This window comes from Heteronotia binoei, chromosome 10, assembly GCF_032191835.1.
Source record: "Heteronotia binoei isolate CCM8104 ecotype False Entrance Well chromosome 10, APGP_CSIRO_Hbin_v1, whole genome shotgun sequence".
NCBI classification, from domain to species: Eukaryota; Metazoa; Chordata; class Lepidosauria; order Squamata; family Gekkonidae; genus Heteronotia; species Heteronotia binoei.
Window position 1 is genome coordinate 62,970,299 of NC_083232.1, and position 27,036 is coordinate 62,997,334.

General features: G+C 41.9%; 1 protein-coding gene across 6 annotated transcripts in view; it reads right to left on the reverse strand.

Annotated features, from left to right (window-relative positions):
* Positions 1-26,609, reverse strand: part of ZNF385D (zinc finger protein 385D) — a 638,761-nt gene extending 612,152 nt beyond the window's left edge. For all 6 annotated transcript variants that reach the window (XM_060248779.1, XM_060248777.1, XM_060248778.1 and 3 more), the window contains exon 1: positions 26,516-26,609. In XM_060248779.1, the coding sequence (XP_060104762.1) occupies positions 26,516-26,579 (64 nt within the window). In that variant the 5' untranslated portion in view covers positions 26,580-26,609. The remainder of the gene's footprint in view (positions 1-26,515) is intronic.
* Between the last annotated feature and the right edge of the window lie 427 nt (positions 26,610-27,036).

A 27,036-nucleotide genomic window follows, 5' to 3' on the forward strand; every position in this document is an offset into this window, starting at 1 on the left:
AGTAGCGGAAGCCATTGTTTTAGAGGCAAAGGTCAGTATATCTAAGGTTGCGTCAGCTGTGAATGACGCTGCCTTAAGGATGCGTGAGGCGCCCTCTAACATGCGTCTGTTGTCCTCTGGTAACATCTGGAGTAACTTACGTACCCAAACAATGGACGCCCTGGAGACCAGGGAGGCCGCAGAGGACGCCTTAACTATCATGGCCACAGATTCGTACAATCTCTTCAAGGTTGCCTCAGCTTTTTTGTCCAGGGGATCTCTAAGAGAACCCTGGCCGTCCTCTGAAACCAGTCCCGAAGACTGTAGAGCTGCTACTGGGCCGTCCACAGTTGGAGCTTGTAACAACTCATTGGTATAGGCAGGCAGTGCATATAACTTCTTTACTAAGTGAGGAAACTGCTTAAGGGAAGCTGGCTTTTCCCATTCTGCTCTAACCTGCTTTTCAAAGTATTCTGGAAAAGGGAAGACTTGTTCAGAAGCTTCCCCCCTGGGCAAGAACTCAGAATTACCACTGGTTCTTGACTTAAACTTCTTAGATTTAGCTACCTTGATTTCCTCATCAATAGGGCCCTCCTCAATTTCTAAGGCTGAAAGCGTTTTGGCTAGAAGGAACTGGTAATCTTCCTGATGGAAGAAACGACTAGCCTTTTCAGGAATTTTAACCTCCTCCTGTTCCTCCTCAGAGAAACATTCCCCCTCTTCCCTGTCTTCCTGGTCAGAGTCAGATGCCATAGTCTCGAGCTCTAAGGATTGGGAAGACTGCACTGGGGCCTTTCGCGCTGCCTTAGTGGGCCAGGAGAAAGAGCGGGGAGGATCTGCAGGAAAGGTTGACCCTTGAGGGAGAAGCCCCAGCCGGGCGCAAAAGGAGCCCATTTCCTCCTGCATAGCTCTTCTAATAAAAAGCATAGCCTCTGGATTCAGAGGGTTGCCCATTTGTACATTACCCCCGTCCTGGAAGCCTTCGATGCGCGGTTGCAGGTAGTTCCGAGTCTCCGGAGTGCCTGCTCCTGGGGGTTGGAAGGTCTGAGAGCTACGCTCCGCACTTCCAAAATGGCCGCCGCTGCTTGCTGCCGCCCCGAGGGACGTAGCCTGGGCCTTCATTACGCGCCGTTTCTTGGCACTGGCAGCTGGCTCGTCTGCGGCCGCGTCAGGAAGGGCGCGAACAAGCCGCAAAGGCAGGTCGGCTCCTTCGACGTGAGTTGGCGCTGCTAGAAGCGCGGCGCGCGACTCTCCCTCCTCGTCCGATAGGAAACCGTCCCTACTACAGGCCATTCTAAAACGACCCAGAACAAGTTTCCTCGGTAGTCTTTGATCAGCAAAGGCAGAAGGAAAAGGAGGGATAAGTAGATATGGAAAGGAAAGGATATGGATGGAAATTGAGAAGAAGAAACAGAGAAAAAAGGCTGAGCCTAGCCTTGTGCTGCTGCTCCCTGTAGAGGCAGGAACAAAACTGAGGGCGGGGTTATTCCAAAGGCGCCAACAGGAAGTTGAAAAAAGTGTTCCTGCCTCCCTGAAGGAATAGTAGGAATAACCCACAGAGATGTCCGACAACCTCTGAGGGAGAACTGGCTTTATTCAATCAAGAAATAGCAATCAAGTGCACATGTGCTTAGCAGCACTTAACTTAAGTGTCCTTATGAGGCACTTTATTTCTGGAAGTACAATGCTTCACCCACTATTTAATTCTAATTTTGTAAAGATGAGATGTAGTGTACTTCATACCCAGAGGAATTTTTTATTATTTTTCTTGGAACAGAAGACCTCCCATGACATATCACAAACTCTTCTGCTAATTCCTCTTAGGTTCAGAATTGGCCTACCAGGTGTTATGCTTCTTTAAGTGTGTAAACACACACACACATATATATGCACACCAAACCCTCAGAAGTCCATGGAATTATTTTTGTGGATCTGATTATCAGTCGTTATATGTGCTTTTAAGGCATCAATAATGAGGTATTCATATGCTTAAAAAGACTATACAAACATCAACAATCATTTCTTCCTCCACCCCCCCTTCATCAGCATGTCATGGATAGGGAATTTCATAGCCCATTGGAAAGGGCTCTGTCACGCAACCACACTTTCAGCCTTCACCTTCCTCTCAGAATGACAAGATCTGGACACTTGTCAGACTTTTGCAACATTTCCACTAAGCCACTCAGCAAAAAATACATAGCTACAAGGCAAAGGATAGGAAATGGCCATCAAGCAAGATAAGACTGTTGAGTTTGATGTTGTCAAAATGATTATTTCTTTCTCCTTTCTTCTATGGTGTTTCTGGGATGATTAAATGAAATAGTCCCTAAAGTGTACCAATGTCATTTTTTATGGTAGTTTCAAAAATTTCAGGACACAGGCAAGTTTCAGCAATATTATTCAACCTACCTAAAAGCTTTACTTAAATAATGTTATTTTTATCTATATTGACATTTTAACCATTTCACAGTTTCACAAATGTATATCAGGGCTGGTAGCCAGGAGGGAGGCAAATGAGCATGTTGGCTGATCAGGATATGAGCCAGCCGGCAAGTAGTCATGTTCAGATAGGGCTTTTCTGGCAGTCTACAGTAACTCAGCCTGCACTGTACAATAAGTTACTCAGTCTGGAAAGCCAGGGCACAGACAGAACTCTTACAAGACAAGATGGGACCTTTGTGGCTCTACAGGTCGCCTGAGCCTCATACAGCGCATCATCTTGCCATCAGCAGTGTTGACACTGCAAAGCAGTCACAACTGACTCAGCAATTTATCTGCCTGCAAGATGTCTAGGTGGCATAGGGGAGGAAAGTGCCTGTGCCACCAACTGAATAATCCCTGCTCCTTGAGTCAGAAATGTCCTATTTAAATATATATGCATTATACTGAACAACATCAACCTGAGAATATATAAAATCTCAGAGATGCGCTTCACAACTCTGACAATCTTAAATGAACACTAAAGTGACGTGCAGTACACAAGCCAACCATATCACATGCTGATGACACTCAGTTCATAACAAATGGTGAGCCACTAAACGACAAGTACCCTTTTGAGTTTTGAAAACAGGACAGGACATACCAACATAAATTAATCCACCAGACAGAAGATAGAGTCGAGTCTGTATCAATGTTCACAGGTGACAAGGGCAGTGGGAACTCGGATGTTGCCAGTATTTAGTATTGTATAACCAAGAAGTTGGGATGTATAATTGTGTGCTCATGTATGTGAATTAATCTGAACATTAATGAAACTCATGCTTATCTGCATTTAAATTAACATATGCCTAATTTGGGAGATTCACCTATATATAATAAATCTACAAAGAGAATTATTAATATAACACACTTTGGCTCAATCTCCATCTTAACAGTACATCTTTTTTCTTTTTCTTTTTGAGATTTGAAATTTGCACTTTATTTTGCTATCTTTTGCCCTAACTGTTAACATTATAGATTAATAATCTGTTCTCTTCTACACCCCCGCCCCCTCAAGCACACATGCATACAGAAATTGACAACTTCTTTCTCAGCATGAGTGTAATTTCCTTCCACTGGAATGCTTTGTTCTGGTTCATGGTAAGCTTAACGTAGAAATACACTAGCAAAAATCTGCACAAGCTAAGTGTTCACCTATGGTGAGTACCATCTGTGTGCTTTTAATTCCACATCACATAACATTAGCTGTCAAGAATACAAAATTAAATCAGAAAAGAAAGATAAAGAATGCCTGATGATTCAAAACTTGCTGAAGAATCCACATTAATGAACCATGATTATTTATGGCATAGCATCTTTCGTTACATTTTCAGATTTGTACTTCACAACAGTCATTCACTTGATGGAACAAATCTTTCCAGATGAATTGCTTGCCAAGCCCACCACTGAACAGTCATACATACAGATACATGAAATCAGATAGTGTGGGGAAAATGTATGGTGAATGTGTAAGTTCATCTTAAAAGGTTTCTAAAAGACACCCAGTATATCTAGATACTGATTGCTGAAATGTATGTCTAGATTGCTGAAATGACTGCATCATTTCCACTGACACTAACCAAAGACTAGAAGGTGCACCAAGAAAATTTATACCAGGCTTTGGTCTGACGAAGTGCCGAAACATGGTCTCAAGTATAAACATATGGCTGTGGCATGATTCGCAAAATGCAATAAACACATGGATTACATTTCACAGGGCAAATGCTCAGCAGAAGCTCAGGGCAATCTCCTCTTTGTACTTTCAGGGCTTTAGGTAAATAGAAATGAGAAAATAAGGGTCATGGCCCTCTTTCAGCATGACTTCCAAATCAAGAAACGCCAAAGACATCCTGCACTTTGCTGCATCTACAGACATTTTTAGGATTAGGATGTAATCATTGCAGACCTCATTTCACAGCAATTAAATTGCATAAAGCTGAAGCTGATTATGCAGCCATTAGCAATGCTGGATCTCTGAAAGACACCCCTGTACTGATTCCCAAGCAATGCACCCCTGGAATGTGATACTGCAATGTAACCTTAGAATATTAATATGACACAGCAATGCCCATTTGAATTGGAATTGTCTTTCTTGCGCATAAGGGAGAAAAATCCAGTTCCTTCTAGGCCCCAGGCAGGCTGGAATGATGTCAAGTCTGGTTCACAGGCTGGACAGACGTGGTGGCTATGCTGAAAGACTAATGAGCATCCATCTTTCTGCTCCTGGAAATGAAGAATTCCAGGCCCAGAGAGGGACACGTAGTGGGCAGAGCTGTAAAAGGTCCTTCACCTCTTTTGGCAACCTTTTAAGACCTGTTATCAAAACATAAAAAATTTAGAGTTACCAGGACCCCTGCAACACAAATAAATGGCTTGTGTATATATGTTCTGTTATTCTTCAGGGCAAGACAGCAGAAACACAAAGGCTAAAGGTTAAGTGGTCATCTTGTTGTGAATGTGTGGTATACCCGTAAACTGGTCTCACATTTCTGCCAGGGAATCTGACTTTTAACAAAATTTCTATTTTTCTTTAATTACTGCTAAGGCTATCAAAGTCAACCAGTCTCCTGAACACTTGATGGATGCCTATCCATGTTTGACATTAAGGGAGAAATCTATCACTTTCGGAGAGCTTCAAAGGAATCAGTTTGGAAAAACAGGGCCATAAAAAGTCATTTGGCCAGTGTAATTAAAACTCCTCTATTGGGGGTATGGGTCTATGACACAATGATCTCTGATTGGATATTCCACATATGACACTCTGATTTTCCATTGGTGTGACACTCTGCTTCCTCATTGGGTAATTGAATCGCTTGACGTGACGTAATTTACCTTAGAAAACAGGCAATCCTACCTGTCAGGATTGGGATTCCTCCATCCTCTCCTCCCTCCATCCCTTCCTGCCTTCACCCCCCTCCCTTCTCAAGAGAAATCTCCCTCCAGAGACCTTGTGTTTTCCTCTGACTGAGCCTACTCTGCAAGATCTAGGTATTATATCACCTCTCCTCAAATCCACACTTATTCAGCTAACCACTGTATTCCTCTTGTATGCTTGAAATTGTTTGATTGGGATGTAACTATTTGAAAACCAATACCTATAACAAAACCCATTATTAACCAAAGGATTTTCAGTGGTCTATCTCTGTAAACATTGACAGAGATCCTTGCTCATTTCACCTCTCATAGACTCACCATTTTGAGCTAAGAAATATTAATATTCCCCAATAAAGGTTAGTTGAGGTGTAACACTCTCTCCAGAAATTTCAGGTGTTCCTTCTACTTCTACAGACTACATCAGTCCTTTATTTACTTATTTACTTCAGATTTATATGCTGCCCACTCTAGGAGCAGACTCTGGGTGGCTAACAGTCATAATAAATGTAAATACAATTATAAAAGAATAAAACACATATAAACAATTTGGATACAATATACTGGCAGACTTTGGACTGGAATACTTTTCATTCCCTTGGATGTAGCAAATACTTTAGCAACAGAATGCCAATGTTAATTTATCAGACATAAGATTTAATTCAACTTTTGACCAGACAATCAACTGTTCAGACAATGGGTTATAGGTTTCTCATATAACTGCTATATAATTCAGCACTGGTCAAATCTGAGGTTCTCTCTGAAAATGATGTGACAGTCTCTTATGCGGCAAGCCCACAACCCACATACTGAGGAGCAAACGTGATTATCAGGGATCATCAGCACCAGAGAATCTCTTCTTGTCAAAAGTGTCCAGGAAGAAAAGGCATTTATTCCTACCACTTCACACAGTAAACTATAAAGTCTGCCAGCCTAAAAGCATTTCCTTTAATTTAAGCAATTCCTCTGTCAGAGCCACTAGAATATATGTCATTCTGTGTTAGCTAAAGAATGGATTAATATCTGTAGGTGGGACTTCAAATATAAAGGTATACAACTTCAGACAAAGATGTACAGAAGACAGAAAGTTTATTTATTTATTTAACTTAAATTTCTATCCTGCCCTCTCCACAAGCAGACTCAGGGCGGCTAATAATCAATTTAAATATTTACATTTACAATTTAAAAACCAATAAAATACAATTACAATTAAAACATTCTAAAAAACATTCTATGGTGCTGTCTTTAATACAGGCGGATTCTTTTCCTGATGGTGGTCAGATAGTAATCACAGCTCTTTAGAGATGTGGAGTGGCAGTCTTCTCCCGGGTCAGATGTTAAATGCCTGTTGGAACAGTTTTGTCTTGCAGGCCCTGCAGAAGGTAGAAAGATCCCGCAGGGCCCTTATAGCTTCCGGGAGGGCATTCCACATTCCTGGTGCTGCCACCGAGAAGGCCCTAACCCTTGTGGAGCATAACCTGGCCTCCTTTGGTCCAGGGATGGACAGTAGATTTTGTGTCCCTGAATACAGTGCTCGCTGGGGAACATGCGGAGAAAGGCGGTCCCATAGATAGGCAGGCCCCCGACCATATAGGGCTTTAAAAGTCAATACCAACACCTTGAAACGGACTCGGAACACAATAGGTAGCCAGTGCAGCTCTTTCAGCACTGGCTGAATGTGCTCCCAACAAGGGAGCCCCATTGTTGTAAGCCGCCCTGAGCCGCTTCGGTGGGAAGGGCGGGATATAAATTGAAATATAAATTAATTAATTAATTAGTTAACAGCTTCACCACAGCATTCTGCAATAGCTGTGAGACCCGGATGTACATTCCTATTGCTTATTTTGCATTACCATTGATTGCCCACATTTATATTACATCCAAAGCCATTTTAAGATTAACAAGTTTGTTTAAGCACTGCAGTAGCTACATACAGTTTCTCGCACAGGTTTTGTTTTCAGCATTGCTATTGAGTTTCTCCATTGTCAAAGTATTCTTACAGCCTTCAAATCATTGATATGTTTTCTGTTGGTATTCATTTTGATTATAGTGATCCAAAAAATGAAAGTCAAATTATTTGACTCAGCACACTATGCTGCTAAGCATAAGAAACATGATGCTGCTTAAAAAAAAACATTCTCCCTTGTAACCTGGGAACAGAGTATTGTACTTGTTTGCTCTAATAACAATCAAACAGCTAACCTTGTAAACAGATGCAATTAAAAAATGGCCTGGTGAATTACTGACACTGGACAGCCATAACCTTCAAAGTCACACACATCAACCAAAGAGAATTATGCTCAGAGGAGGAAGAAATTGCAACCCCATCTTGTTACAGGCACTTACAGCAATATATTTATTTCCTCCCTGTCATATGTGAACATAAGCCAACCTAGTAATTGAAGAGGCCACTGGGAAGCATGAACAAATACAGTTGATAAAAATTGGACACAGAAAGCCAATATTTTTTAAAAAAACTTAAATGTTGGAATCAAATACTGTACCTCTTGATAGAGCAAAATGTTTTATATGCTATTAAGAATATAATATTTTCAAATAATATACTGTGTGAACTAGAATTTTCAGCTTAATAAAGCTTGTTGCTTTATTTCTTAATAAAGCCTCTCCTTTAAATCCATTCCATATGTGAAACAATAGAGAAGAGAAAATAGTCAATATTCCTTAAAGAATTCCAGTATAAACCTTACTTTACCACTATTTTAATAGAATTTACCAGGGAAAAATATATGTAGCTATCCACTGAAGAATCGCAATCTATGTAAAATAGCTACAACAAAGAATGTATTTGGCTTCTCAGATTTGCACATCTAGGTAAATTGCTCATGGCACAACACTTCTAATCATATCAACAAATAACCACATTAATGATAAATTTAAAAATACAGTCTGATCTGACAGGGCAAACTCTTATATATAAATGTTCTCCAGTTTCATTAAGCAATTACCGTAGTTGTAAGAAGGGAACAAACAGAAAAATGCTTTCCAATGAAGAATGTTCATACATTTAGGTCTACCAGGGCAAGCCAGCAAAGTTGCAATGAGCAATGAAGAGCCCACAGGTTGGAATGTGATGTCATCAGGTATTGAATTCTAGCAGGAGCTCCTTTGCATATTAGGCCACACACCCGATATAGTCAATCTTCCAAGAGCTTACAAAAAAAAAAGACTTGTAAGCTCTTGGAGGATTGGTTACATCAGGGGGGTGTAGCCTAATATGCAAAAGAGCTCCTGCTAGAATTCTACCCCTGGATGTCATAAGTTTGCTTCCACAACCTGAAGACTTCAAATAGTATAAATTAACAGGAAGATCATCATGAACTCTTCTTGTCAATGGAAAAGTGCATAAGCTTATATTAATTCACCATAAGAAAAGAACAAATGTTTTAAAAGTGAGAAGTAATTTTGGAAAGTGCAACCTGTTGATCTTCAGTACACTTACTGGTGGAAAAAAACTTTAAAAATTTGGAGTGATAACTGCATAAACAAAACACTGGCACAATTCCCACCGTTAGGGCTCGTTTTTCATCACAGTACTTGGGTTGGATATGAGAGTTTCGCAGGTAAATGCTGAACTACAGCTACTGATTATGAGCATGAGGAGCACTTTCTTCACGACTCGCTCAAACCTGACCTCTCAGCTCTCCAGCATCAAGTTGGGAGAAGGCTATCATCTCTTTTACTCATCCCCTTGACTCATTACTGCCTAGAAGCTATCCATAATAGGTCTCTGCAGAAAGTAAGACACCAATGCATTACACATGGACTGGTTTATGTTTGTTCCTCTGATATATCACCTGCGCTACCGCCAGCCCCAACCCCTCCCTGCAAAACATGCCAAGAGATTATCAATAAAAGAATATTTAGAATAGGATAATGCATTCTTGAAATATAAGAACATTATGAATTATGACATTGTGTGGGGTAGTACAATATTTTGGCAACAAAATCTCCCATTTTTGTAATTAAAGGTCCTATATTTTAGGCACACTATCAGCTCATTATAGATCTCACAACAGGAACAAACACTGATTCTCTTTTTTATTGTTTTTTAGCATTTCTAAATGCTCTAGCTGATTGAGAACTTCAAAAGAAAATCCAGTGGCAAATCACTTTCTACACAAAAAACACAAGCAGTTTTATTAGCATAGTTCTGGACAGTTTGTATTTCATATGTGTTTCAAACAACGATTAATTAATGCACCCCACACAGCTCTGTCAGTTCCTTTCAGGGACGTATTAAAACCAGACTGCATATATTCAGCGGAAGATAGATGAAGTTAACATGTTTCCCACTCATGCATTAGAAAATGTTTTTAAAGATGAAGTTATTCATAAAATGAAAAATATTCACTTCTTCAAATGTAAATTAGAGTACCAGATCAGTTACACACATTCTCAGAAGCAAAAGGAAAGAAAATGAAAAATTTGAGAACTGAGCTACCTAACAGAACATGAAACACAAATCACAAAAGATAAATAAGACTACAAATCATAAAAGCATAAAACTTAAAAATCGTGATGGCAATTTACAAAAAAACCTCTTCCATTTACAAAATACATGAAAAGCTTGATATCTTTACTGAAATTTTTCACAAAGGTTCACTGAGTGACTTTGGGCCAATCACACTCTCTCAGCCTGACCTATTATTACAGATGGCTGTGAAATAAAAATGTGGGAAAGAAGAGCCAGTGTCCTAATCTTCTTTGAGGAAAAGTGGGAATAAACTTGGTATGGAAACAACCTGCTAACATAGTGTGTGAGTGGGGGGGGGGGGGGAGATGGAAACAGAGTAATGTGGCAACTGGATGTGAAATACATTTTTGGAATACAGAATTAGCCATAAACCAATTACACATTTTGCACAAAATGCCTGTGTAATGAAAACCAACAGCACATTTGCCATCAGAAATTATCAGTAGCCTTCATTATTTTAGATTCAAGGAACTAAACATTCATGCATTTTGACTCATCATTGGATTATACACCACCTGCATAAACTCTTGAACACTTTATCACTGGATTATGCACACCTGCGTGAATGGCATTTGCAGACTATAAAAAGCTTGCTTTCTGTGCACAGCTTTTAGTCAATATAAGAAAAAGTTGACTCTCTCAACTGGAAAGTCTACCCTAGGCTTTCTTTTTAAGCCTTACTAGCAGGTATTCAGATATTAACAAAAAAATAATAATAAGACATTTTAATTTATTTTATAATTATGGCATTATTGTATCATTGTTTATTGTTAGCAAGATTTTTGCCTCATTTTTCTGCCCTCATAGGGCCACCAAGTGACTAACAAATTAAAGGAAAGGAAGGAAAGGTCCCCTATGCAAGCACCAGTTGTTTCCAACTCTGGGGTGACGTTGCTTCACAATGTTTTCACGGCAAACTTTTTACAGGGTAGTTTGCCATTGCCTTCCCCAGTCATCTGCACTTTCCCCCCAGCAAGCTGGGTACTCATTTTACCAACCTCGGAAGGATGGAAGGCTGAGTCAACTTCAAGCTGGCTATCTTTCAGTAAAGATATCAATTCTGCCAGGGATTGAACTCAGGTCGTGAGCAGAGTTTAGGACTGCAGAACTGCAGCTTTAACACTCTGCACCACAGGGAAAATTAAAACAGACATACTAATTAATATTTCCTCTTAAAAGCCATTAAAACAGAGGTGTCCAGCATACAGCTCACAGAATTGATCCAGCCCCTGCAGGGCTCCTATCCAACCCACAAGCAGCTGACTCCCTCCTGCTTCCTCCTTTGCTGTGGTGGCTGCTTCATTGCAGCTTGCTGTTGCCCAGCTCATTCTGCTGCTTCCTACTTCTTTCCAAGCTAAGCCTCCCTCCCCTCCATTGGCTGAGGGCTTCTCCTTTGGGAAGCAGGGAAGGGGCAGCAAAGAGTGAGAGAGTGCCCCACCCAAGAGAGAGAACAAAGTCTAAGCCCTGTGGCTCTTTAAAGAACAGCAACTTTTTTATTTCAGATATAAGCTTTCCTACACTTCTTCAGAGGGAGGGTGGATAGAAGATAGATGGATTCTTCTTACAAACACAATGTCTGATGTTTTCTTTGAGACTTGATCTCTCTCTCTCCCTGTCTGTCTGTCTATTTCACACACATGTGCATGTGTGTTAAAAGAAAGTGGCACATTGGGATAAGTGGAAAAGAGAAATAAAAAGCTTCCTGGGCGTGTTCTGAAAAGTTTCTTTTTTTAGGTTAGATTTATCTGTGCCTATCTGGGAATGTCTTTCAAAAAGCCTCTGATCAGGAATTAGAACACTTGGATTGGCTTCCATTGTTTAATAATCCAATTCCACTGGATTCCATTGTTTAATAATGGAAGTTGATAGCTAAGTATTTATAAATACATTAATGGTTCTATATTGGGGTGTCAAATATGTGGCCCAGGAGCCAAATCAGGCCCTCTGAGGGCTCCTATCAGGCCTCCAAGCAACTGGCTGTCATCTGCTTCCTTCTGCATAACACCTTGCTTTGCAAGGCTTGCTCAATAGCACAGGAGCTACAGAGCGAAGTCTCTGTTTTCTCCATTGGCTGAGGCTCCTCCCTTGAGAAGGAAGGGAGGAGGGAGAGCTTGCTTTGCCAAGCTCTCTCAGTTGCACAGCGCAGCTACTGAGCCAAGCTCTCTTCTTTCTATTGGCTGAGGCTTCTCCCTTTCCTGGCTCCCAGGGGAAGGAAGGAAAGAGCCAGAGCTTCCTTTGTCCAGATCCCTGGGTCCCATGGGAGAGATACGAAGAAAGTACCTTTAAGACCAACGAGTGCTAATGTTTTAAGCATGTTTTAAGGTTTTTTAAAATCTTTAATTGTGTTTGTGTCTTTTAGAAAGTGTATATCTCCGCTACCTAATCTTAAATAGGTACACACACGGCATGGCCCGACATGGCTCAGCCCAACAAGGTCTCATTTATGTCAGATCCAGTCCTCATAACAAATGAGTTCGATACTCCTGTTTCAGAAGCCAAATCACAAAAGCAGGCATTGGTAATGAGACAGGAAACCTAGGTTTTAGTTGAGCCCTGGAGGATGCACTGAGTTTCATTATAAGTTGCAATTCAGCAGCCTCTCTTTCTAATCGCACTTTGATATTCCTTCATAAGAGAACTGCTGCTCTTATGTCAATGTCCTGAGTGGTTAAATGACCCCCATCCAATGTCCTGAGTGGTTAAATAACACCCACACTGGTTTTTGAATATTGTGGTTTCTAGTATCAGACTTATGTCCATTTATTATTTGCATCCTCTTGAACTGAATCCTCCTGGATCGAATTGAGGTTTCCTGACTCATTACCAATGCTGGTATACCCACATCTACCACCCCCCTGCATATCACACCTAATCCAATCAAGCCTATTGTTGTAATTTACCTGCTATTGCCATTCAGCATCTGAAATAACTATTATAAAGTTTATATCTCCAGAACCTTGTATTACATTTTATTGTATTCATGACCTGGCTCAACAAACTTGACATTTATGTACAATCTGGCCCTCATAACAAATTAAAACACCTCTGCATTAAAACAACACAAAAATACATCATTAAAACAAGTCTCCACTCAATCTAAATGTTTACTAAACTTCAAAGCAACAGAGGGTGTGGAACTTGAAAGGCATCTAGAGGAGCATCCAAGAGAGGTCCCCTGCAGTTGGATGTCTCTAGCTTGCACAGGAGCCATTCTGTACAATCCTGAACCTGCACCTATCAAAATGACAGACTGTCTGGAAATGTACATCAGATACATCGGAGGCTCATCACAGACCTGACTGTTAGCCCTGGACCTCCTCACCACCTTAATGGACTATGATTCCCCAGGCTCTGGTGCCATACCCACATGGACACTTAGCTACTATGGACTTTTATCCTTAAACTCACATGCATACTGCCCTATTGGACATTGTCTTGTTGGACTCTAAGCCACTGGCTTGGGTACCAACCCAGTATGGACGTTTTACTCTATGTGGAACAAAGCAGCAAGCTTTTTTAGCCAGGCTCCAAACAGTTCCTTGCCTGTTCCTGCTATTGGTGTGACTGTTTGCACTTCTCCTGTAATGACGGACTCCAGATCATGCTTCCCTAAAGAGCTGCCCAGCCCTACAGACTGCAACTACATTCCTGTCATCAGAAGACAGAACCAAAAAGCAGCCCTCATAGAAGCCATGTTCCTGAGGTGTCCTAAAACAACAAATCTCGATCCTGCCAAGCACTATGAGGCGAGTGCCACACATACTCCAGTCGTGCTATGGAGATGTAAATGAAAAAGTCAACAGTCAACAATAGACATGCTGTCATGTCTTCACACCTAACAAAAGACTGTTCCTGCCAACCATCTAGGCAAGCGTTTGACACAATGAAACATCCAGAAAAATGATCACCATCAAGGACTTAATCCTGTCATGTAGATCTCCTCCACTGTGTTAGATCCAGTGACACAATAGACAGTAATTTGGCGCTAGATTGACCCATCATTTTTCTTTGATTTAGTGATGGTTTGCAATAGGTAAAACCATCAACACCCATTAATCCTTTTGTCAATTTCCTGGAAGCCATCTCCAGGGTGATGTCAGGTGTTACCTGACAACACCTGAAGACATAAATTGGCTATAAGAAGGCCAGTTTTTTATCAGATTGATGTGTTTCTTGTGGTACCCCCACCTTTGCTGCTTGAGCCACCCCCAAATACTTGATCAGTATTGGGTCCATTATAGCAAGTTACGCTGGTCGTTTCTTGTTCCCCCTTCCCTTATTGACTCTGCTTTTGGCTCATTTGGATTCTTTGAGACTGGTAAAGTGTTTCCTTATATGTGTCATTCTGATATCTGTTACCCTATCTAATATTTCTTAGGACTGTGTGATTATTTGTGTGATTTCCTTTGTATGCTTGAACTATTTATCTAATAAAAATCCTTTAGCTTACCACAAATCTCCTTGTTATTTTAAAGGGATCTTGGGTAGACTGTCTCCTGTATACATAGGTTACTGACCCCATGCAATTACCATCTTTGCCCACGTAATAAATTCCCCTATACCTCATCTGAGGGCAACCTGGCTAACATGACTGACAATTACATTAGCTCCTATGAATGGACAAAGGTATTTAATGTGTGAATTTATTCTTGTTCATTGCTGTTCTAGCCAACAACCCATTTCTCTGGGCCTTGACAAGTGCACCCAAGGATATCCTTTATAAATACCATGCACAATGTTTAAATATTGAATTTTGAATTAATGTTGTATACTCCATGCTAGATTCTTATACGTTCAGAAGGTTTTTGCATTATGGTTTTAATTTTAACAAATGGTTTTAACTTGGAGCGTCTTTCTCTCTCTTTCTAAAACTACTGGGTCATTACCAGTCATCCTCCGCCCTTACTGAACCCAATGGGAATGGGAGTCCTATGAAAAGTTCCTATACTCCTATAATTCCCTAACAGTCACCTCCAGGTTGGATTACTGTAACTCACTCTACATGGGCCTGCCCTTGAGGCTGATCCAGAAACTCCAACTGGTGCAGAATGCAATGACCTGAGTCCTCATGGGGACTCCACCATGCACAGCTCACATCTCTCCTGTGCAATGGGAACTGCACTGGCTCCCAGTGAAGTACGAGATCAGGTTCAAGGTCCTGGTATTGACCGTTAAGGCTCTTAATGGCCAGGGGCCCACATACCTTCAGGGCCACTTCTCCTGGTACACTCCCAAGAGACCTTTGAGCTCTAGTGATCAACATCTGTTGGTGGTCCCTGTTCCCAGAGATATCCAGGTATCTTTGACCAGGGCCAGAGCCTTCTCTGCCCTGGCCCCCACCTGGTGGAACTCTCTGCCAAATTCCATCCAGGCCCTGCAAAACTTATTACCATTGCATGGGGTTTGTAAGGCAGAGATGTTCTGCCAGGCATTTGGTTGAGGGCATCAAAGGTTCCATCTTGGCATTCCCACTTCCACTTTAGGGTCACCTCTTCTGCGTGACAGTAGCACCTTTAAGATCTGATGCCGTCTTCTTCTTTAGGGGACTGTAATGTTTTTAACGCTATTTATTTGATTTTACTTGTTATAACTGTTATTTAACTGTTGTGAACCACCCTGAGCCTGGCTTCAGGAAGGGCAGTAAAAATTTCAGTTAAATAAATTAATTAATGTTACCAGGGCATGCACCACATTAGCCAATCCTTTCCTGCCTAGGAAAGGATGCAGCTGGCTAACCAGCTGAACCTGATAACAGGCATTGGGTCCAAGAGCATTCCCAGACTACAGAGTTGTTTTTTCAAAGGGAGTGCATCCCCATACACAATGGGTAACACCTGCAATCCTGGGTCACACCTTCTGCTCAACTGTACTGTTGGGATTAGGCTTCAGTTTATTAGCCCACACTCCAAAACTACTTCCAGGGTCAGAGTTACTACAGCCTCCCTGGGATCAGCCAGAAGTACAAGATAAAGCTGTGTCATCTGCATATTGATGACAACCCAGCTGAAATCTCCAGATAACTCCATCCAGCAGTTTCATGTAGCACAGGGGACAAGATGGGACCCTGTGGGACCCTAACAGTCCCCCAGCACCAGCTTCTGAAGCCTACTCTCCAGATAAGACTCAATCCACTGCAGAATGGGCATCCCAATCCCAGACTAGAAAGATAGTCCAGAAAGATACCATGATGACCAGTGGTACTGAAAAATGCTGAGAGGTCCAGGACAACCAAGGCATACTCCCTTTGTCCATCTCCCAGTGCAATTCATCCACCAAGTTGACTAAGGTTGTTTCAAACCCATAACCAGGTCTAGAACCAGACCTGAAAGTATCTGACCAATTTTCCTCATCTAGGAAAATCTGAAGTTTCCCAGATGCTACCTGTTCAATCACCTTGCTCAAGAATTGAACATGTGAGATTCATCAATAGTTACTGAGATCTCTTAGGTCTAGAGCAGGCTTCTTTATGTCATTATTATGCCATACAAGTGGGGGATCATGGCAGGGGCCACAGTAGCAGCAGGGACCCAGGCTGTAACCATGGGGGTGGAGGAGGTAACAAGCCACACCAGGTCAAGGAGCTGGTGGCAACAATGAGTGGCAGGGGGTGGCTGCAGTAACATGGGGAGGCAAAGAGCCATGCCAGGCTGGGGGGAGGTGACACTGGGTGGAGGGCAGAGAGCTGCACCACAAGGCTGAGGAAGCAGGGGTAGAATTCTAGCAGGAGCTCCTTTGCATATTAGGCCACACACCCCTGATGTAGCCAGTCCCCTTGGACCTCTTTTTTGTAAGCTCTTGGAGAATTGGCTACATCAGGGGTGTGTGGCCTAATATGCAAAGGAGCTCCTGCTAGAATTCCACCCCTGGGAGGAAGGAATGCTGGATCCCTGTCCTCATCCACACTGTTGGTACAACTAGCCTCGTGGCAGTGAGGCAGCGAGACACAACAGGCCCAGAGGCTGCAAGACAGCAACTCTCTCAGCCAGTTGTCATGCCCAATGGTGGTGGTGGTGACTTTTCCAGTCACCCTACATATTTGCTACCACAATGAAGAGTCCCCTGGCTACTCACACTGTCATATCACCACCAGTTGTGGCAACTCTGTCAGCCTACCTGCAGCAACCTCTGGGCACCCAGCAGTAAGTGCCCCATCCAATCTATCTTCCCTTTTCTCACCCTTTTTCTCATGTTTCTGCTGTCAACTGTGCTTGTGCAGTCAACTGTTCTGTTTCAACTTTTCTTTTCTTTATAAAAATCCTTTTTTTAGTTTTCAGATTTTTTGACAAACCGGGGGGGGGGAGGGGGTGTCACCCAAGATTACAGAACCATCTGTTTGTGTCAGTGCAGCCCAGATCTCTGGGTTAAGTATCTGCAAACATGCCTTCATTCTACTCTTAGATATAAGATTATGTCCTCATATCAAACGGGGGGGGGGGGGGGGGAGAGGCAATATTCAGAATTGTTCAGATCTGTTAATCTAGCACCTGGCTGTTTGTCTTAGAACCCACAGAGGTCAGAAAGTGGTGAGAAAGGTGACTCAGCTGATAAGCAACCAACACAGAGGTTCTTTAAAACAAATTATACCAAGCATGCCACCAAAGAGGATGACAATGCCTTTCCATAGTGCTCACACTCTAGTTCACTGGACTGATTTTATTTAAGTAGTAATTCTTGACAGGATTATTTGTTTTGCTCCCTGATGCTGTTCCAGAGATGCAAATGCAAACATATTTCTTCCCTAGGTCCCAGGCAGCACTGAGACCAGAAGAGAAGGGGTGATTTTTGTTAATTCACCCCTCACATGGCAAACCTGACTGCCCCCACACTTTCAGAAATTCCTTCTATCAGCAGAGATTCTCTGAGAGATCCAAGCCAGTACTTTCATAATAATGTCCATACAGTGCAATCAGCAATGCAGAGAAAGAGATGCTTGACAGAGCTCCAAGAAATGGAGCAACATGATAGTGAATTGGAAGACTGGGTGGTGTAACACAACAGATTTCCAAGTGGGAAACAGTACAAGGTGAACAGTTGAACAGCCTCAATGTTGTAATCCTAATCCAAATATAAATAGTTGCTCTACATAGTTGCCTTTAAAGAACATCAAAAACATCTGGAGATACAATCATGCATCTACACATATCTCATACAGTTGAGTCCTAAGAGAAAGAAGGGAAATTCACACAATACTATCACAGAGCAGGCAGAGAAGTTGGTTACCAGCTGTATCCTCATACAGTTTCTACGCATCTAGTACAAAGATGGTACACCATCCCTACTAAACATAGTACCCTACTACACTATTATTGATTGTTGTCATGCTATTATTTCTGCACATTCTAACTCCGATTGTTCCCAAAGGCTTCCCATTTCTGCAGAGCTGAATGCTCACCAGAATTCCAAGCAGGCAGACGTACATAAGGATTCCATCTTGTATGACAGCTCCAATATTAAGTATTCTTCAAATTAGCCAGACCCCCACAACCATAGCAATAGAGAAATGTCTAGTCCACCTGCTTCATAGCAAGCAGCAATACATAGCAATACAGAAATGTCTAGTCTACTTGCCTCATAAGACAGACTCTCTCAAGATCAGTTTTCCTCAGTAATATTAATCAAAAAACCCATCTGCTCTACCTGAGCCATATATCAAAACCCACTAATCCCCTCAGCAGTCAGACTCTCTCTCCTGAACTGCTGGAGTTACCACTTCACTCTCAGTTCTCCCCCTTCCACTCAGCATTCTCCCTTTCCTGAATGGATGTTGCTACAACTCTACATCGTTAAAACTTGGCAACAAGAAGACTGGTGCATTACTCAAAGCAGGGCAATCATCTGTCGGTCACAGGGACCTATACATGTAGGGACAATTATGCATGTAGACCCTGACACTGGTATCCTTTAGATAATGTTATTTGCTTTCTTTGGCTGTCTTGCCAAACATCTCCTCGGCAATCTGCCTATAAAAAGAGTGCATTATCTGACTAAAATATGGCAGAATTTTTTTATCAATGTATTTTTAAATGCAATATAACCGATGCTATCTGATCTCTTTTTTACAGGCTACAGGGAAACAGGATTGTGCAGCTTTGAGTCTTTTCTACCATGACTGCCAAACAAGTCAACACATAGCCAAGTACCAATCATATTTTCTCACTGGAAGGTCCCACAGTTTTAATAGAATTTATTTAAATATGGTTAGATTTGAAACACTGATATAATAGTTTAGGTAAAATATTTTTATGTTACGGTAACAGCCTACTTCAAAATAAGCTTCCTTGTTATAATGAACTCCTTGATTTTGGGGGGGAAGGCCAACTGGGCTAACCCAAAGGTCATCTGGGGTGGGTGAGTTGGTTTGTTTTCACTTCTGTATAAGAAGAAAGCTTCCAATCTCCAGAACACACATTCATCCTTTTATGCACGTTAACATCCAAGGCAGAACCATTCTCTGTAAGCTGACACAACAGGGAAAAGGAAAATCCTAGCAGAATAAAGATATATATCCAAATGCTATGAAGTCTTATCCTTCTGTTGCTCTGAACAACACTGGGTGAAATCCAGGCCAAATACATCTGGAAAGTAGTAGTGGTTGCCAGGATTCCAATCAATTGTTACAGCAATGTGATGAAACAAATTCAGTGCCTAGGCAGGCCGTCCAAGCTTAGTTAATGGACAAGATGATTCATTGCTACAACACAAGTCTAAATGGAAATACAAAAAGTCTGAGACTGGGAATGGAATTCTAGGACTGGAAACTTCCAGATGTGAGAATCAAAAGTCACTGAGCTAAAGGTACTGAAAACATTTTTTAAAAACAGTACTCCATCAAAATTTTGGAAGATGAGCTCATTCCTAGAGCACTTCCAAAAGAAATCATTTCACCACAAAGATTCAGCCCTTATCAGTGAAGAATTTTCTTCCTACCCTTTCAAAACTCCATGATACATTACTACCATTATGATTACAGATAGCCATACCATGAGCCCATGGCTTTGGCTGGGCAAAGGACAAAGATCTGGACAGCACATATAAATCATTCCCAATCTGCACACATCCTGGCATGCCAACTGTGTGCAACCTGAGAACACTTTCCTGGGGGGAAAACCTTGTTGAATAAAATGGGATTTAACTTCTAATTAGACCTGCTTAGGCCATGTTTTACCAAATGGGAAATGGCCCTGTTGTTATATAACAAGATCCTTCCATTTGCAGGCACATAAACAAGGATAAAACCCATCCATAAACTCTTAGCAGAATAACACATTTGTACTCCGATGGCACCTTTAAGACCAACAAAAGTTGATTCAAGGTGTGAGCTTTCATGTGCAATCACACTTCCTCCTTTATAGAATACTTAATCACCAAATATGGCATAGGAAAAAAGGGAAAGGATTCCCCCTCCCCCCAAAAAATGTTAACTACAGTAGACTTTATTTGAAACATTTATAGGGCCACTATTCTCTCAGGTAATGAACCTAATGCAGACAACTAATTAAAAACAAGAAATTTGAAACATCAACATATTGAAAGTATACCATGGGAAATTTATCAATACATGGTTCTTTCATCTTCTGCTCAGGAAAAGATTATATTTTGAGTCCTATTCCTGCTGCAGGTGGAGAGGCTATGCCTCAGTGGTAGAGCACCTGGCTTGTATACAGAAGATTCCAGGTTCAAACCTCAGCATCTCTAATTAACAAGATCAGACAGTAAGTGATGCAAAAGACACGAGATCCTGGAAAGCTGTACTAATGAAAGCAGATATTACTGACCCTGATAGACCAATGGTTTGACTTGTAGTTTCATGTGTTTTAGAATTAATTTCATATTAGTGTTGATTAACTGATTTTGTTTATTTTAAATTAGCATTAGCAATTTTATTGCTGTGTTAACATACAAATGTTGAGGGATTAATCAGGCATACTGCATGAAGGGACTAAGTAAAACTGAAAGTTCTTATGTGGGCACAAAATATGTAGGACCAAAGTGTCAGTTTGAAAAAAACAAAGCTACTGAACAAACTACTTAATTGTCATGAGTAACATAAAAACCTCTGCTCACTGAATTCATGCTGTTTAATTTCAGAATCAATGGAGCAAATTAATATTGGAGGAGAATCCAGAAATAGTTTTGTGTTTGTTGTCAAAGCAATGGAGACAGAATGCATATACCCACAAAAAGGCATATAATTTTCCAGCTGATTAACATTTCTCAGGCCTCACTTCTTCTACTCTGTAAATTAAACAATCTTACCCACCCTTAGCAAATCTTACAAATTCATAAAGAGGTCAGAAAGGCAACTCTGCTTACAATTTTAAGGTATTACCAGATTAAACACTGTTTTTTAAAATACTAAGGTAGACACACATTTATTACCTTTTTTGTCATCCCTGTGGGCTTTTTCTTTAGCAAGGATGTTTTAAGTAAAGCATCTGTGCTGATAAAGGGAACAGTTGGAATCCTTAATCAAGTCCTAACTTTTATTCGTAGATGCCAAATTTAGGAAGTGAAGCATTTATTTGAACTTGAGGACTAAATAGAGTACTTGGGCTAAAATTCCAATAATTTTACGTGCACATTCTTTTAGTTCACTAGACAACACAAAAAGAATTAATCAGATTCAATACTTATCCTGAGATTATCACCTATGATTACTGTTGCTTTCATAGATGATCCACAGCCTTCCTATTAGATCAACTTGCTAATTAAGCAATAATAATCCCTTGAAGTAAATCGTGCTCAAGAATAGACAACTGGCATAACAGCAAGTTTTTTGGGCAAAGACTAAAACTTGGGTGTCCTACATAACCAATGTGAACTTCAACCATGGCACATTTCCAGAATCTACAGCTAAAGTTTTCCATAATGAAAATGTATTCATGTATCAAAGGCAGTCAAACATAAAAAAGTAAAACAGTTGCACTACACCTTAGTAAATGCAATATGAAACAGTCAATAGTTGTAAGACACAATTAATGTTTGTACCAGGCTGCATTAAACCAATCAAATGATATGTACTATTTCATATAATTTTCAGTGGCACAACTGACGTGTTCCAAAGTTAATACTAGCAACCCTATGCATACTGGCTGGAAAGTAAGACCCACTGAACTCCTGAATACAAATAAATAAGAATTCACCATTAGTTCAATTTCAGAATGAAACTTACACATGACTACTGTCTTCAACTCATGGGTTGTAAAGGTCAGGTGGGTCACAGAGACCCACTACTGGCTTACTACACTCCATAAAATTCTTATTTTGGGCTGCTATTTGGAAGGAAATGCTGCTGCTGCACATGTACAAGGAGCAAGGGTGCCAATGCATCTACCTCTCCTTGAATATAAACAGTCATGGAAGCATGGAAGATGATGGTGGCAAGGAATTTTTTTTCACACAGGTTTAAGAAGTACCCCTTCCCAACAAAAGCACTCCATCTTCTCACTCTCTCCACCACCTGGCACAGCCCATCTATCAGCTGATCCTCTGTACATAGGTTTGTATGCATGCATACCTCTGCTCTTTTTCACAAAAGCTTTCCCTTTTTCCACATGCACTCCTCTTCTCACTCACTCACTGACAAACACACCATCACAAACCCACAAAACTGGCCTGTTCTGCTAGTATCTGCATTTACCTCATTCCTTTATCTTGGTTTCTGCCTCAGTCTCTTTGACCCTACTTACCTTGTTCCTGTTTACGGTACAGCTTGAGGTGCATAGTTTGTGTTTCTTGTTCTCCACTCTTTGCCGCATGGTCCTGGCCTTGACATTGGTGAGGCCAAATATGGCCTCTCCTTTCCCTTTCATATGGCTTTGATGTCATATTACTTCCTGTTACATCTATTATCTATTTGTGATATAACTAGACTTCCCGTCCTATGCTTCCATCTCAGCAGGTCATATGCTGTCACTTTGGAAGTTAAAGACCTGGAAAAGTTAAAGAGCCCTGCACTAATTAATCTTAAAATTGATGGTTAGAGTGTACATTTTCTGGTTTAGCATATGTGAGAGGGTCTTTTCGTTCCCTATAGCACTGCAGTGCAATTGCCAAGCACCTCTTCAAAGGATCACAGACCCAACCTTCTAGAATTATCAGATTTCTCCCACAACAGCAGGCGAGATACCCAACAAAGCTGTCACAGAAAAAGAAATGCCTTCTGGTATTGAGCTATTTCCAACTGTAATAGTTAGTGGCATTCCGCCCACGACTTTCCCACCCAGCTGCTAATGTTTGGTAAACACAAGTTCAAAACACCCGCTGGGACAAAAGTTGCTGGAAGGATAAAGATTTAGGGGAAAGGAACCCACCTACCCCACCCCAAAAAATACCGTGCAGAGAAGAAGGGACCAATGGGCTTTGTTTCATATAGCTGTGATGTAGTTTGCCCTCTTTGGTTAGCAATCAGGCAGGCAACTCCAGTTTGGCATCTGACAGGCTCCTTGCTGACACCCACTTAAACCATGTCATACTTCTTGTGGGAGGCTGCCGACATTTCAGCTACATAAGAAGAGAAGCCACCAAAAGTCATGTGTATGAGTGTTTTCTCATGTGGCTTCAGGAGATTTTTAGTTACATGGGCACGATTCTTCTGTTTTGCAAAAAATTTCTTTTGGATGACCATGTCTAACAGCAAAGAGTATTAAGTTGAGGAAAGCAACACCATTACTGAATGTGCAGATATACTGATGGACTGAGACTATGGAGGACTGAAATTATTGTGGAGAGAGAAATGGGAAGATTGATAACTAAAAAGATAGAAATTAATAAAAATATAGATAATTAAAAAGGGAAAACAAGAAGAGGAGACTATCACAACCCCAAATGATGGTGGTGTAACTAGCTGGTTGATATATTTTTCAGGGTGAGCATAAAGTGTAGCCAAGTGAAGCTGAGAATTAGATTATGGATGAATTCATGAGAGCTTTTACCTTGTCTCTGAGGTTCAGGACCTCTCACATAATTTATTATTTAGGATTACTGAGGTAAAGAAATAACCCATAACATTCTTTAACAGTTAAAGGAAAAGTCATCCATGAACTATAGTGTGGTATCCCAAAGTTTTTGACACTATATGCAAAAAATATATGCCAAAAGCACCTTTCTGAATGTTCCCAACAGCATGATTAAAGTGAACTTCATTAGCACCTTCTTTACCACATGAACTTCTGTGAGACCAGTGACGAAAATCAGCCCTGTATTAACCATTAAGTAGAAGAAGCAACTCAAGCAAGGGCTTAGGGCACCAACTGAAGGGGGGCACAACAGAGGGGTTTTTGCTTAATTGCTTACGGGCTGGCTATTTAGTGTTCAATAAATAATAAAAAATATATTTAACATAGTTGAGGGTCTGACCTGGGGGATGGCCTGGAAGAAAAATGGATTTGTAATCTCTTATTTCACCTTCAGCACTTATTAATGTCTTGTTAGTTAAGTGAAGGAAGAGCCGAAGGGCACCACTGTGACTGTGCTGAGGGCGTCAGTTGGCTTTAATCCAGCCCTGGCTAAAATGATGGTCTTAGGCTTGTAAAAAGGTAGACTAGAATCCACATTTAGCCATGAATCTCATTAGATATCCTTTGTTATATCTTCTCTCCGTTTACCTCACAGACTGGTTGTCAAATCACCGTTCTGTACACCTTGCAGAAAGAAATGAAACAAAAACTTCCATGTGCAGGAGCACTTCTTTGTAAATACAAAGTACTACTTTTAGCTTCAGGTCTCATGCCACACCATCTCACATTAGAACATACAAAACGCAGGCCCATACATTACATCTAGAGACACATGTAGGACAGGATAAAAGCCCAAAGTAAGTTTTAAGGCAGAGTTATTGGGGGGGGGGGGAGGAATGCCTCTCCTCCTCAAAGAACAACTGGAATACTCTGCCACTAGGAGAGACTGAAATGTGCCCTTTGTTCAACTTTTTTGTTTGTTTTATTCATAGCATAGCCCTTCATGTGATATTATTTCTCTGGAGTAGCCACTTAGCACTAGATCCATTCATATGTCTTTCACAAAGCAACAACGTAAGGAGAAAACTGCAGCTGCTGAAATTAGGAGGCAGGTGTAGGAGTAGGATTAGGCTCTGTTGTAAATTCTTCTTTTAAATAGCCAGATTCTCATCCTGACAGCATCATTCCATTAAATTTCACAGCAATTACTATCTTTAATAAACTCTCTGCTAGCAGCATTATGTTCCCCTTCACAGCTGTATGATTATCCCCAAAGCTTACAGTTTTATATCCTTTCCCTAGGAAGACTTCTGTCTTACCTTCCCTCCTCCTTTTTCTTTTGCCAAAGTACGACAGTTATTCCCTGGGAAAACACACTTGGCAATAAATGGCACAGATCATTTTAAAATTGGGACACACACTGAACTGCATCTCTGTAATTATTAATTTTCCCCTTTGTAATTACTGTGGTTCAACAGTGGGTTTATGTGCAAACCTACTTGGTTTAAGTACAGGTAAAGAACAGTCATCAAAAAAGAGTAAAGTTGCATTCTAAACAGCTGTCATACCACTTTAACTATCATAAAGGACAAGAAAGTTTCATAGTAAATAATGTTTCTAATAATACAATTAATAAGCTGTTCTCTTATTAACTATAGCTCATCCACTGGCAAACAGTGGGTTGCAAAAGAGGTTCTTCTTGTATCAGTCTCCACTCCTCCTCCCCTCTTACCATGAAGTCAAGTTCTGCAAAATTGGTAGCTGCACTCAGCTAAGCAAGTAGAAAACACATCTGTCTTCTGCCCACAGAAAAGCAAAGCAAGGGTTTGATGTTGTTTTTAAATGCTTTCGAAGCATTTAAGCTCCTAAACATGCAAGCCAGTAAAGTTTGGAGTGCTCCCTCTAGATTTATTGAAGTTCCTAAGTGCTTTTACAAATCACTGGCTGTTTATCTTCTCCATTGCTCACCAAGATTTTGCCCTAATACTCACTTCAATGCCAGGACCCTGTCAGTAACACACGAAGTTAAAAAGAATGCCTTGGTGCATGCACAAAGTGCAGTGGCTCCAGGAGTCGGAGCAGAAACTTCTAGTTGCGAGAGTTTTCCAAACAAGCCCGAGTCCCAACAGCTCTTCATTTAGCAACGTTCCAAGTGAAGAGTACTCTTTAAAGCATGTCTTATCACATCAATGCCAGTGAGCCTCATTCCTTCTATCCAGATTTGACAGAAGATGAATAACAACCACAGCCAGAACCAGCGAACAACCAGAGGGCCACCGGGTCTTGCCAAAGAGCTGAGGCACAGTATCGAATCCGCTCTGCCTCATCCTAATCCTGAGGCAGCTGCGTTTCGGGTCTCGCCGCCACTCGGAAGGTGCGCGGGGCCGTGGAGGAGTTTCCTCTCTGGCTTGCAAAGGTCCCGGCTCCACGGAGCCCAAGGGAAGCCCCCCTTCTCCAAGCTCCGCGTGCACAGGAAGCAGCGGCTGCTCCCGGCCAGCGGCCACCAACCCCGCCAAAAGGGAAACTTTGCTGCGGTGAGAGCAGCGCCCGGGCGCCGCTGCCCCTCCCGCAGGCCTTTTTGCGCTTCTTTTGCGCTGCCTCAGCGACCGCTTGGCGCCTTCCTTGCTCTTCCCGCCTTGGGACTGGGGCTGAGCAGGAGACGGGGGCGGCTCCTCGTTCCCGCCAAACGCTGCGCGGAGTCAGAGCGGGGCGCCCCCCGGCTCCCCAAACTTACCGCTCTTGGGCTGGGCTCTGGCTCCGAGCAGCTTCTCTCTCCCGCCACCCGCGGAGCTCTTCATCCTGCCGGAGGCTGCCGCCTGCGCGCCCACTCAGCCAGCCATGCGCCGAGCAGGGGGGGCGCGCGCGCCGGGGAGGAAACAGCCCAAGCAGCTGCGAGAGGCGAGCGCCGAGCGCCGGGCTGGTGGGAAGCGCCGCCGGCGGAGGAGTCAAAAGCCCAAGCGCCGACGGGCGGCTCGCCCCTTGCGCCTCTGGCTCCCGGGCGTTCGTCGGTCTTCTGCCCGGTCAGAAAAGAGCCCCCACCCCGCGCGTCGGAAGAGTCTTCGCGCCCCGCCACTTGCCGCCTCCTGCCTTTGCTTCCCACTGGCGGCGAAGAGAGCCCGATAAACACAGCAACCCCTCCGAAAATTAGAGAGACCCGCTCGAGTCGAGGGCAAAGAGAGAGGCAGGCGGAAAGAAAGAGCGGCGGAGCCTAGAAAGAGTCAAAGGCAAAAAATCAACCCCATCTGGAGGAATAAA